General features: G+C 40.2%; 1 protein-coding gene across 1 annotated transcript in view; it reads right to left on the bottom strand.

Annotated features, from left to right (window-relative positions):
- SPATA1 (spermatogenesis associated 1) overlaps nt 1-14,752 on the bottom strand; it is a 91,737-nt gene that overhangs the window by 12,457 nt on the left and 64,528 nt on the right. The window contains exon 11 of the mRNA XM_075538776.1: nt 14,085-14,183. Within this exon, the coding sequence (XP_075394891.1) occupies nt 14,085-14,183 (99 nt within the window). The remainder of the gene's footprint in view (nt 1-14,084; nt 14,184-14,752) is intronic.

Raw genomic sequence — 14,752 nt, 5'->3', positions numbered from 1 at the left:
CCAGGCTGTGTTCCTCTGTGTAACTTTGAATGTAAGCTGCCAGGATGTAAGTCTTGGTTTATTAGCATAATATTAACATAACAAGACAGGCAGAACTCTAATTCTCAGAGTACAATTTAGGATTTTAATATAACAAAACAGGAAAAGTCAGGGGTTCAAAGCCACAGCCCAAGCCAAAACAAACAAAGAGAAACAGGCTCTATAAGTTTTGGGCTGAGCAGAGTCTTTAAAAGACTGCAAATCGGGCCAGACAATCCAGACCAGGCTTATGACCATGCTTCAGGCCCACCCCAACCTGGCCCAGTGGCATACCTATTGTTGCCGGCCCCAGCACACACTCTTGAGGCCCCCACCTCCTCCAGCCACTGAGTTGCCATAGCACTTTGCCTACACAGCAGTCTGACCCAACACCTTAGTGGGCCACACATAGTTCCTGAAACCACACAAGTCACACAGAGAAAGAGCACAGGGCCCCTGGTCTCCTGGGAACATGGCTTCCCGTTCTTGCAAAGTGACACACAGACGCAACATACCTCAACACCCTCAACAAGAAAACAAGAAAAAATAGCAGAAGTCCTAAACCTAATGCCACTCATAGAAGAAACAGACATTGACCTGTAACAAAAAGAAATCTTCAGAATGCTGCTTGAAGAAATACAAGATATGAGGGAAGCAAGCAGAATAAGCATTGGTGAAGATATGAAAATAATAATAATAATCTATAATTTATCAAGGGGTCATGGGTGTAGGGGGTAGGGAGGGAGGGAAAAAAGAAGAGCTGATACCAAGAGCTCAAGCTGAAAGTAAATGTATGGCAACATATGTACAAGTGTGCTTGATATAATTGTTGCATGGATTGTTATAAGAGCTATAAGATCCCCCAGTAATCTTTAAAAATTAATTCACATTCTTTTCCAGTGCACATGGCTCATTTTCAAAATTAGACCGTAAGTCGAGCCTGAGTAAATTCAAACACACAGAGATCACTCAGACGTCCTTCTCAGACTACCAGACCATAAAGGTGGAGATCAACAAAAAGATGACCAAAAAGACAAGGGCAAACAATTGGAGGATGAATAATGACCTTCTGTGGCACAAATGAGTGCTGGACCAGTGTTTTAGTTTGAGCTGACGAGAAACAAATTCATAGACACTCGTATGCATATAAGAATGAGCTTTATATAAAGAGTAATTGTATATTAAGATAATAACCCAGTTCAGATCAAGTTCATAAGTCTGATATTAGCCTATATTTCCAATACCAGCCTATAAATTCCTCTTCAGATCCACACAACATTACAGGCCTGTGGGTGGAAAGCCTTGTGGATCCAGTGGTGGTGGAAGCACCTCAGCACTGGTGTGGGTCTCCATGTGGCTCCTCCTGCTCCAGGGCTCTGGCTCCATCAGCAGAGCTCCATGTGGCTTGTCAGCAGGAATGTCTTGCAGGGAAAGTGTGTCCCATCTCCAGGGAGGAAGAAGGGACTTCCCAGAATCCTTAGGAGAAGGCCATGCCCCACAGAGAGGCCTCATTGGCTGTGACCGGATTGGCAAGCTAGACTCCACCCCTTCGCTCAAGTTGACAGAAGGCTATGTAACTGCCACACCCAGATTAGACAGGAAACAAGGATGTTTATAGATATTAATGAAAATGAGAATACAGCATAACCAAGCCTTTGGGGTACAGCCAAGGCAGTAATCAGAGGAAGTTTGATAGTGATTAATGCATATATGAAAATGGAACAGAGGCTTGTGACATACGCTATAATAAAACCTCCAGCAACCAGAACAGAGTCAACAGAACAACCCCTCCAATAGCAATAGAAAAGAAATTCTAAAATTCAGGGCAGAATTAAATGAATAGGAAGACAAGAGACAATGCAAAAAAAAGCAATGCAGCAAAAGCTGGTTCTTTGAAAGGTTCAACAGAATTTGCAGACCACTGGCAAACCTAACCAAGGAAAGGAAGGAGAAAACATCAATAGCCAGGGTGAGGGATGAAAACGGGGAAATCACAATCGACCCCAACAAGATTAAAAGGATAATCACAAATTACTATGAAAGCCTATATTCTAGTGAATTCAACAACATGGAAGACATAGACAAATACTAGGAAAAACAATCCCTCCCTAGATTATCTGAGATAGAGGTCAAGAACCTCAACAAACCCATAGCAAAAGAAGAAATAGATATGGTTGTCAAGAAAATACCAATGAAAAAGCTCTCAGACCAGACAGCTTTACAGGAGAATTCTACCAAGTATCAGGGAAAGGCTGACACTGATCCTTCACAAATTATTCCAGAGCATATAAAAAGATGGCAAAATCCCAAACTCATTCTACAAAGCCAGTATAACTTTGATACCCAAACATGGCAAGGATCCCACAGGAATAGAGAACTACAGACTGATAGCTCTAATAAACATAGATACAAAAATCCTTAACAAAATATTGACCAATAGAATACAAAAGTATATAAAACATATCATCCATCATCCTCATCAGGTGGGATTTATTCCAGGGATGCAGGGATTGTTTAACATCTGAAAGTCCATCAATATTATTTGTCACATTGCGAAGAAAAAGGATAAGAACCACATGATAATACTGATAGATGGAAAAAAGCATTTGACAACATCAACACCCATTTCTTTTTTTAAAGTCATTTTACTGGGAGCTCCTACAGCTCTTACCACCATCCATCCATCCAACCACCATGTCAAGCACATTTGCACATATGTTACCATCATCACTCTCAAAACATTTGCTTTCTACTTGGGCCCTTCATATCAGCTCATCATTTTCCCCTCTCTCCCCACTACCCCCTCCTTTGTGAACCCTTAATAATTTATAAATTATTATTATTATGTCATGTCTTACAACGTCCGATGTCTCCCTTCACCCACTTTTCTGTTGTTCATCCCCCAGAGAGGTTATATGTAGATCCTTGTAATCAGTTTACCCCTTCTATCCCACCTTCCCTCCACCCTCCCGGTACCTTCCCTCCACCTTCCCTCCACCTCTCACCACTGGTCCTGAAGGGATCATCTGTCTTGAATTCCCTGTTTCCGATTACTATCTGTACCAGCCAACACACATTTCTAATTAAGGCACTCAAGAAGATGGGAATGGAAGGGGAATTCTTTAAGTTAATACAAGCTATTTATGAAAAGTCAATAGCCAGCATCATAGTTAACAGAGAAAAGACTAAATCCCATTGAAAAAGGGGACCACACAAGGATGCCCCTTGTCCACACTTCTATCTAACATTGTACTGGAGGTTCTAGATAACAATGTAAGGCAGCAGGAGGATATTAAAGGTATCAACTGGGAGAGGAGGAGGTGAAACAATTGCTATGTGCAGACAACATGATTCTATATATTGAAAACCCCAAAAGTTCCACCATTGGAGCACTGACAGAGATAGGGGTATACGGAAGGGTAGCAGGATACAAAATCAACCAACAGAAGTCTATTGGTTTGCTATCTACATCAGCCAAGACCACAGAAGAGGAGATCAAGAAGGCAGCACCCTTCACAATAATCAAGAACAAACTGAAATATCTAGGAATATATCTAAGTCCCCCCAAACCAAAAGACCTACACAAGGAAAACTATAGAACCCCACTACAGGAAACCAAAAGCTACCTCCACAAAAGGAACAATATACCATGTGTTTGGATCAGAAGACTCAGTATAGTAAAGATGTCATTCTTACGCAAGGCACTCTATAAGAATTGGAAAACCTCAACCCAGTTTCATATGGAGAGGGAAGAAGCCCAGAATTAGCAGAGAACTCCTCAAGAAGAAGGACAAAGACGGAGACTCACCTAACCTAACTTTAACACTTACTATACAGCCATAGTGGTCAAAAGAGCATAGTACTAGAATAATGACAGATACTTAGACCAGTGGAAAAGAACAGAAAACCCAGAGATAAAACAATCAGCATATAGACAACTGATCTTCAACCAGGGCCCAAAAACATCAAGCGGGGGGTGCCCTCTCTAACAAATAGTGCTGGAAACAATGGATATCCACCTTCAGAAAAATGAAACAAGACCCTTACCTCATCCCTCACACAAGAATAAACTCAAAGTAGCTCACAGACCTAGAAGTAAACCCTCAAACTATCAGGACCATCAACGAAGGAATCAGGATAAACCTAATAATTCTGGATCAGGGAATACATAGGCTAACTGTAATAGGGAAGCATACACACACAGATGAAGCTGAAATAAAAAACTGGGATATACTAAGGATAAAGCACCAGTGTGTCAAAAGACTTTGCCAACAGGGTAGCAAGAAAACCCCCAAAACTGGGAGAAGATTTTTAGCAATGACATAAGACAAAGGGCTTATGAATAAAATCTACAATACCCCCTAGTCTGCAAAAAGAAGAAAAACAGTTAACCCCCTGAGAAAGTAGGAAAAAGCCCTGAACAGAAGCTTCACTAGGAAAAAGACCCGAATAGCCAATAAACATATGAGAAAATGTTCCTGATCACTATCCATCAGAGAAATGCAAATTAAAACAACTATAAGATACCACCTAATACCTTTGAAGATAACCCAAATCAGAAAGCAACAAATGTTGGAGGGGATGTGGCAAGAAAGGAATTCTCCTCCACTGCCGGTGATCGTGTAGATATGTACAGCTACGGTAGAATGCCATCTGGCGATATTTAAAGCAAATAGAAATTGAGTTACCTTATGACCCAGCAATCCCTCTACTAGGCATATAACCAGAAGAGGTAAGAAATAGACCACGACCAGTCTTCTGTGCTCCAATGTTTATTGCAGTGCAATTCACAATTGCAAAGAATTGGAAACAACCTAAATTTCTATCGATAGACAAGTGGGTTAGTAAATTGGCACATACACACAATGGAGTACTATGCATCTCTAAAATGCACTGATGATCACATGGAGCACATCATCCCATGGGAAGAGTTGGAGGAAATTATGCTAAACAAAGTTAGCCAATCACAAGAGGACAAATACACACGAGTCCACTGAGGTAAATATCATCAGCACAGTAGGTATAGAAGCAAAGTCACTTATGTCACACTTTACCGGCTGGGGTATAGGCAATTGGGTGACGGACAGACCAAGCCCAAGGATGTAGGATGTACATGTCATCCCAATGCAAAGTAGGGGAAAGGGGTTGGGGAGTGCAGGGGAGAAAAGGGGGAAAAAGAGGGAGATGATGGCACTGGGGTAGTAGGGCACTACACTGGGAGGGGCTATGTTTTTACTTCTCCACAGAAAGAGGAGAATGAGTGCAGACCCACCATGATGCACCCAACTTTGAGGGCAACGTAAGCACGTGGAGCAACTCATGAACAGACAGGTCTACAGGGCTGGCCCCAATCAACCTAAGTGACCCCCCCACACCGCTACCCTAGAAGTATGCACTTCAGAGGACACTACATCTACGGGTTGGGGAGAGGGGGTGGTCTGGCATGCCCATACAGAAGCAAACCAAGAAGGAAAAGGAGAGGAGGGGCCAGAGACCCCAAACTAGCACACAAAGCCCTGAGGATAACATCCTGCATGGAGCTGCTAAGGCACAGAGAGGACTGTAGGGTAAACAGCAGCTCTAAACATGATGGCCCCTCCCCAACGCATACCTCAACTGAGGACAATACTGGAGACACAGGATGGGGTGAGTCTGCTCTGACCTCCCCACATGGGGTGAACCAAGAAGGGAACATAACAAATAAGCAACAGGAACAAAGCAAAGCAACAAAACCCCCAAGTTGCTCCAAAAATAGACTTTAGGCTGGGAGGGTAGCTCCTGGAACTACTGCCCCCAGGACTGGTGTGGAGATAGTCATAAAGGTCAACGGACAGACCTGGAATTATGTATATTTTTCTCCATTTTTTTCTTTTGTCTCCATTATTGCTGTTCTGCCTGCCTATGTAAGATACGCATGGGAAGCAAGTCCGAGGAGAAAGCAACAGGACCAACGATTCTGGAGGAACTTGTGGGAGGAGAAGGCGGAGGAAGGGAGTGCTGAGCAAACAACGCCATAGACAGGGGAACAACTAGGGAATTCAAATCAACCACGAGGTGGATATAGAGATCCTGAGGGTGCTGGAGTAACAGCAATCTAGTGGAGAGGAATTACTAAGAGGCAGAAGAAGGCCAAGCATGATGGTGGGGCAGTAGGAAGGTAAAAGGAAGCAGAGGAAAGATTTGGAAGCAAAGTTATAGATAGAAGTATAAACATAGGTGTAAACTTATGTAAATATATTAATTAATAAAAATAGAGGTATTGGTATTGCACTTTTATTTATATGGCAATAAATTGAGGAAGTGGACAGACTTTGGGCTTCTGCTCAAGCCCTTTCTTGATGCAAGAACACTTTGTTCTAACAACCTGCCATTATGTGATACTCACCCTCCTGCATGATCGCTGAAGACAAAATGGACATATAAGCAAATGTGGTGCAGAAAACTGATGGTGCCAGGCTATCAAAATATATAGCATCTGGGGTCTTAAAAGCTTGAAGTTAAATAAGTGGCCATCTAGCAGAGAAGCAACAAGCCCACATGGAAGAAGCACATCAGCTTGTGTAATCATGAGGTTTTGACGAAATCAGGTAACAGGCACCAGAAGACCCAAAACAAAACAAAAGACATTGTTGAGAATGAAGGGGGTCAGAGCACAGACCTCAAACCCATCTGAGGACAAAAGGACATCCCCTCACAGAAGGGTCACAAGGAAGGGATGAGTCAAACAGGGTGCAGTATAGCACCGATAAAACACACAATATTCCCCTGATTCTTTGAGTCTTCCTCACCCCCTCCTAGTATCATGATCCCAGTCCTGCGTTTCAGTTCTGGCTAGACTGGAGCATGTGCGCTGGTACAGATAAGAGCTCAAGACACACGGAATCCAGGTCAGATAAACCCCTCAGGAACAGCAATGGGAGCAGTGATATCAGGAGGGTAGGAGGATGGTGGGAAGGGGAGAGGAGAAAGGGGGAACCAAAGTCAATGATCAATGTACTAACCTCAACTCCCCACTCCCAGGGGAATGAACAACAGAAACATGGGTGAAGGGAAACAGTGGTCCATGTAAGACATGAAAACAATAATATTAATTTATAATTTATTGTGCTGTCATGAGTATTGGGAGGGTGGGGGGAGGGAAGTAAAAAAGAAGAGCTGATATAAAGGGCTCAAATAGAAAGTAAATGTTTTGAAAAATGATGATGGCAACATATTCACAAACATACTTGAGACAATTGATGTATGGAATGTTATAAGAGCTATAAGAGCCCCCAATAAAATCATTTTTAAAGAGAAGAAAGGAAGTTGTTAGGTAACATCAGTAGGTTCCAATTTATAGGAACCCTATGCTCAAAAGAAGGAAACACTGCCTGGTCCTGCAACATCCTCACAATTTCTCCTGTGCTTGAAACCATTGGTGCATCCACTGTGTCAGTCCACCTCCTTGAGAAACTTCCTCTTTTCTGTCCCTCTTCTTTGCCCGGTCTCTGGGAACCGATGTCCCTGACAACAAGGCCACAATATGTGAAACAGTCTTGCCATCCTAGCCTCTAAGGAGTACTGTGGCCGTATTTCTTCAAGGACAGAATTGTCCTTTTAGCAGACCATGGTGCTTTTAATATTCCATGCCAACACCACAATTAAAATGCATTAATTCTTCTGCAGTCTCATTAATTAAATGTCCAACTTTCAAATGCATGGGAGGTATCATGGCATGGGTAAAATGCATCTTAGTCCTCAAAGTAACATACTCACTTTTCAAGACTCAAAAAGTCTTGTATAGTCGATTTACCTAATGAAACTCGACTTTTGATTTCTTGCCTGCTGCTTTCATGAGCATTGACTGTGGATCTAAGCACAACAAAATTCTTGATAACTTCAATCTTTTCTCCATTTGCCATGATGCTACCTATTGGTCCAGTTGGGCCAATGTTTTGGCATAGTCAATAAAACACAAGTAAACATCCTTCTTCTATTCTCTGCTTTTAGTTAAAATCCATCTGACATAAGCAATGATATCCCTGTTCCAAGTTCTCTTCTGAATCTGGCTGGGACCTCTGGCAGCTCCCAGTCAACATAATGCTGCAAATGTTGATTGATCATCAGCAAATTTTACTTGCACGTGCGATCAATGAGATATTGTTCTTTGATTTGAACATTCTGTTGGGTCACCTTTTTGAAATGGATATAAATATAGATTGATTCCTGTCAGTTGACCAAGTAGCTATTTTACAAATTTCCTGGCATAGACTAGAAAATGCTTCCAGTGCTTCATCGGTTTCTTGAAACATTTCAATTAGCATTCCGTCAATTCCTGAAGCCTTGTTTTTGGCTCATGCATTCAGTGCAGTTTGCACGTCTTCCTTCAGCACCATTGAGTCTTGCTCATATACTACTATCTGAAATGGTGGAATGTCAGCTAGTTTTTCTTGCTATAGTGACTGTGTATTCTTTCCATCTTCATTTGATGCTTTCTGCATCATTTAATATTTTATCCATAGAATCTTTCAATATTGTAACTTTAGGCTTGATTTTTTTTCTTGAGTTCTCTCAGTTTAAGATCTGCTAAGCATGTTCTTCACATATCTTGTTATAATAGTGGCTTTGTCTTCTCCATCTGTCCTTTGACTTCATCCTTTCTTCCATTTACTTTATTTACCCTATGATTCCACCTCTTGTGTGTAAGTGTGTCATGCTGTGGTGGCTTTTGTGTTGCTGTTATTCTGGAAGCTGTGCCACTGGCATTTCAAATGCCAGCAGGGTTACCCAGAGTGAACAGGTTTCAGCAGAGCTTCCAGACTAAGAACAGACAGCTACGAAGAACTCAGCTGCCTACTTCTGAGGACAGAGTCACTAATTAGCTTACCTATAGCTTCAAAACATTGTCAGGTACTGAAGGCTTAATGAATGCAAGCAGAACATTGTCGGAGATAGTGCCACAGGATGGAGCCCTTGGGTCAGAGAACATTCAAAATGTGACTGAGCAGGAGCTGATTTGTCAGAATGCAGTCAACTATGGGGACATGAGCTGGGTGGAGCCTGTGGAAGCGGAGCCTTTGGGATTTTCATTTACTGATGGGGCGTGACTCAAAGTAAGGGAAAACAGCTGCAAAAACCTGCTAATGATCAGAACTTTGAATGTGCAAAGTATGAATCTAGGAAAATTGGGAGTCTTGAAAAATGAAATGGAACATATAAAGATCAATGTCCTATACATTAATGAGCTGAAGTGGACTGGTATTTGCTATTATGAATCAGAAATTAATATGATTTACTATGTCAGGAATAACACAATCAAGAGGAATAGCAAAGCATTTGTTGTCAAAAAGGACACTGCAAATCAATCCTTAAATACAATGCTGTCTATGATAGGATTATATCTATCCACATTCAAGGAGATCCAATTAATACAACTATGATTCAAATTTATGCACCAGCCACAAAATTTAGTGATGAAGAAATTGAAGCATCCTACCAACAACTTCAGTCAGAAATTGGTCGAACATGCAATCAAGATGCAATGATAATCATTGGAGATTGGAATGTTAAAGTTGGAAACAAAGAGGAAGGAACAATAGTTGGAAAATATGGACTTGATGATAGAAATGAAGCTGGAGATTGCATAATATAATTTTGTAAGACCAACGACTTGTTCATAACAAAAACCTTTTTCCAATAACCCAAAACATGACTATACACATGGACTTCTCCAAGTGGAATACACAGAAATCAAATTGACCGTATCTGTGGGAAAAGATGACGGAGAAGTTCAATATCAGCAACTAAAACCAGGCCAGGGGCTGACTGTGGACATGACCATCGATTTCTCATTTTAAATTTCAGATTGAAGATGAAGAAGAAAATAAAAACAAGTCCACAATAGCCAAAATATGACCTTGAGTCTATCCCATCTAAATTTTGAGAACATCTCAAGAACAGATTTAAGGCATTGAACGCTAACGATAGAAGGCCTGATGGTAGGACATCAAGATCATCATTCATGATGAAAGCAAAGGGTCATTAAAAAAATTAGGAAGGAAAGAAAAGATCAAAATTGATATTAGAAGAGACTCAGAGAATTAATCTTAAGAGTGCTGTTGTTAGGTGCCATCTAGGCAGTTCAGATCCATAGCAACTGATAATTAGGTTTATTGTGCCAACTTGGTCAATAGGAACATGCAGAGATAAATGGCTCTGTAAAGCCCACCCCCCTCTCTCCCGTTCTCAGGTGATCAGAATGTGCTGGAGCATTTGTGCTGCTGCTGTAGCTAGTTCTCTGCCTCAGCCTGTGAGCTTCACTACCTGTGGGCCAGGCCAGCCCATGGATCTCCTTCAAAACCTGCTTCACCATGCTGTTGGTACATATATCGCTTCAGCTTGAGGCTGGTGGATTCTGTCTCTTGCATTCCTTGCTTTGGATATCCCATCCAGGCCTGCTTCACTAAGATCCTGAGCTACTGACTGTTGGTGACCCACCCTGTTGCTTGATGCCTGTGGCAATACTCTGCTTGCCTTGCTCCAGGGAGGACTCAGCTGTCTGCTTCCTTGACCTTGGACCCAGCAGCCCATATGAGTTGAAGAACTTCCAGTATATTAACTGTTCCACAGAAGTGAGTTGAACTGAGCCCTCTATACTTCCGGGTGGATAAATATGCTGTTATATTCCTTCTTGCTGTATAAACCTATATATATACACACGTATATACAAATACACATATGTGTATATATAATTGTATATATAAAATATGCACGTATAACGTGTGTGTGTTATATACACACATACATACATAATTGCCCTGGTTTTGTTTCTCTAGAGAAACCTGCCCCTAACACAGCAACCTTATAAACAACAGTAGGAACCACTACCTGGTCCTGTACCATCCTCACTTCCTATGCTTGAGACTATTGAAGCAGCCACTCTATCAGTTCATCTAGTTGATCCTCTTTTCACTGCCTTTCTACTTACCTAACATGATATCTTTCTTCAGGGTGTCTCCTGACAATATGCCCAAGGAATGTAAAATGAAATCTTGCTATCCTTGCCTCGAAGAGGGCACTCTGGCTATACTTCTTCAAGACAGATTGCTTGTCCTTTTAGCAGCCCAAGGCACGTTCTATAGTCTTCTCCAGCACCATGATTCAAGTGCATCAATTCTTCTGTCTTCCTTACTTTATACATATGATGCAATTAAAGATATCACATCTTGAGTCAGGCACACCTTAGTCCTCAAAGTAACACTCTTCTTTTCAATACTCTAAAGAAGTCTTGTGCAGCAGATTTACCTAATGAAATCAGTCTTTTGATCTCTTGACTGCTGCTTCCATGAGCACTGACAATGGATCCAAGCCAGGCAAAATCCTTGACAACTTCAACCTTTTCTCCATCTATCATGATGTTACCTGTTGATCCAGATGTAAGGATTTTGGTCTTCTTACATTGAATTGTAATCCTTGATTTTCATCAGCCAGTGTTTCATGTAATCCTCACTTTCTGCAAGCAAGGTTGTGTCATCTGCATATCACACGTTGTTAATAAGACTTCTTAAAATCTTCATGCATTCTTCTTCATATAAGCCAGCTTCTCTGATGAGTTGCTTAGCATACATAATGTATGGTACGAGGATACAACCCTGACACACACCTCTCCTGATTTTAAACCCTGCACTATGCCCTTGTTCTGTTCGCACAGTGACCTCGTGATCTATGTACAATTTCCCCAGGAACACAATGAAGTGTTCTGGAATTTCCATTATTCTCAAGGATATCCATATTTGTTATGATTCATACTATATAAGAATGCTAAAACTTAATTGTTAAAATTGTCTTTTACATTTACGTACGTTAAGTTTTAAGCGTCTCTGTGCTACGTCAAGGCTGAACCCTGCTATGCGCTGGCGAAAAGAATACAGGGTAGCATCTCCAATCTGGCAGCCACTTCGCACGTGCAGCTATTTAAATTTATGTGAAGTGGAATGAATTAAAATATGGAAATCACTTCTTTAGTCGTGCAAGCCACATTTCAAATGCTTCATATCTTAAGTGATTTTCATATTTTAGCCTATTCTAGATAGAGGTCATTTTTCTGGCTCATGAAGCTACTTTTGATAAAGAGGTGCATTAAGAACATTCATATAATTATCAATCTTATTTCTCTGTCTTGTATAGATACTTGTGTGAAAATGTATAATAATCTTCTGTTTTTATTTATTGAAAGAGATTTATATGATGTCTATGCAGCATTTCAGAGATTATTCTCATGGTTTGATAATTATACACATTTATTATTAAATAAATAAAGTTTTACAGTTCTCTACATTTAGTTCTACTACACAAAAGATCTTTTGGGAGAAGTAAAGTTAGCTTAAGCACATTTTTTCAATGGTGAGGACGGCACAGGATGCCTGGTAGGGCTGATCAAGGGCAATGCAATCAGAAGGAATTACTGAAACTTCAATGAAGACTGAACATGATAATGGGACTAGAGGAAAGTAAAAGGAAATAGAGGAAAGAACTAGGAGGCAAACCGTATTGATAGAGGTTTAAATACAGGCATGTACATATATAAATATATTTATAACATTAAGGAAATAGATCTATGGATATATCTTTATATGTGAAGTATCAAGGTAGCAGATGGACATTGGGCCTCTACTCAAGTACTCCCTCAACACAAGAACACTTTGTCCTAATAACCTAGCATTCCATGATGCTCACCTTTCCAAAACAATTGCTGAAGACAAAATGGGTGTACAGCAAATGTGGTGAATAAAGCTGTTGGTGCCCAGCTGTCAAAAAACATAGCATATGGGGTCTTAAAGGCTTGAAGACAAACAAGCAGGCATCTGGCTGAGAAGCATCTAAGCCCACATGGAAGAAGCACACCAGCCTGTGTGATCATGAGGTGTTGATGGGATCAGGTATCAGGCATCAAAGCCCCAGAACAAAAAATCATATCAAGGTGAATGAGGGGGAGTTCAGAGTGGAGACGCAAAGGCTATCTGTAGACAATTGGGCATCCCCTTACAGAAGGTTCACGGGGAGGAGATGAGTCAGTCAGGGTGCAGTATAGCAATGATGAAACGTACAACTTTCCTCTAGTTCTTTAATGCGTCCTCCTCCCCCACTATCATGATCCCAATTCTACCTTACAAATCTGGCTAGACCAGAGCATGTACCCGGGTACAGATCAGAGCTGGAAACAGGGAATACATGAAAGATAAACGCTTCAGGATCAATAATGAGAGTAGCCATACCAGGAGGGGAAGGGGTAGGTGGGGGGAGAAATGGGAAACCGATCACAAAGATCTACCCATAACCCCCTCCTGGGGACAGACAACAGAAACGTGGGTGAAAGGAGACATCGGTCAGTGTAAGACATGAAAAATAATAATAATTTATAAGTTTATTAAGGGATCATGAGGGAGGGAGGGTGGGGAAGGTAGAAGGAAAAATGAGGAGCTGATACTAAGGGCTGCAAGTAGAAAGAAAATGTTTTAAAAATGATGGCAACAAATGTACAAATGTGCCTGACACAATGAATGTATTATGTATTGTGATAAGCGTTGTATGAGCCCCCAATAAAATGATTTTTTAAAGCACATTTTTTTGCACTCAGGGTAAATTAACAACCAATAGAAGACCCATACTTCATATTAATTAACATATTCTAAACTAAACTCCCTGCTGTCCAGTTGATTCTGACTCATTGCAACTCTCTATGACAGAGGGGAACTGCTCCAGAGTTTCCAGGGTTGTACATCTTTATGGAGCAGACAGCCTCATCTCACTACTGAAAACAATATGTTAGACTAGATATCCAGAGAAAATGAAGTCATTGTCCAGAAGAATGCCATATATATATAAAGTGAGAATTCAGAGGAGAGCTCCGTGGTTTGTTAACCTTGTTTATAAATGACTCTTCTATAGGATAATTACTCATTCTCTTTGCTATTCAGGTAGAAATTTTAAGATAGTCAATCCTTACTACCCTTATACTTAAACACCCATACCAAAATATTTTATTTCAAAATGAATTTTATAACTTGATTATAAGAAATGTAAATTACCTTAACTTCTATTATGAGTTTCATTTTATCTGTATCCAATTTTCTCTTAAGCTGGTCAATCGCATGCTGTACTTCAGTGATCTGAATTATAAGGTAATTCTGTTTGAGGTGTAAAGACACATATTTATTAGGTGTAACAATTATACATTCTTAATTTTAACAGTCTTGGAAAATGTAATACAGAAAATGATAACGAATATCAAAATAAGAAATCATGAAAATAAATTACTATTCATTTCTTGCATTTTATGGACATCTTTTCCTTTATTTTACTCCCATTCTGCATTTACTCTAAGAATAAGTAGATATCTGTAGAAGTTATTTAGTTATCAGCATAAAGACCAACATTATTTTGACAAAAGCAACAATTATTACTACAAAAAGAATATGTTTGGTCTAAGATATTAATAAGACTTTAGAAATTGGCATAATGCTCAGTAACTGAGTCAAGCTAGTATAATCTTAAAACATTTGATCACAAAATAACGTATTTACATAAGAAGTGTAATATAACAATAGCCTATTTTTAAAAATAGAAGAAATATCCTTAGCTACTTTTGTCCAGAAAAGTTTACAAAAAGTAATGGTTTTCATCAAAACAGTTGTGTGAGAATTTTAAATTGACCCTTGAAAAAATATGATCACATATTCACCTTGATAAAACAGTA

The sequence above is a fragment of the Tenrec ecaudatus genome, chromosome 1 (genome assembly GCF_050624435.1).
Source record: "Tenrec ecaudatus isolate mTenEca1 chromosome 1, mTenEca1.hap1, whole genome shotgun sequence".
Classification (NCBI taxonomy): Eukaryota; Metazoa; Chordata; class Mammalia; order Afrosoricida; family Tenrecidae; genus Tenrec; species Tenrec ecaudatus.
The sequence above is the reverse complement of the archived record's forward strand: the minus strand, read 5'-3'. Positions and strand labels throughout refer to the sequence as shown.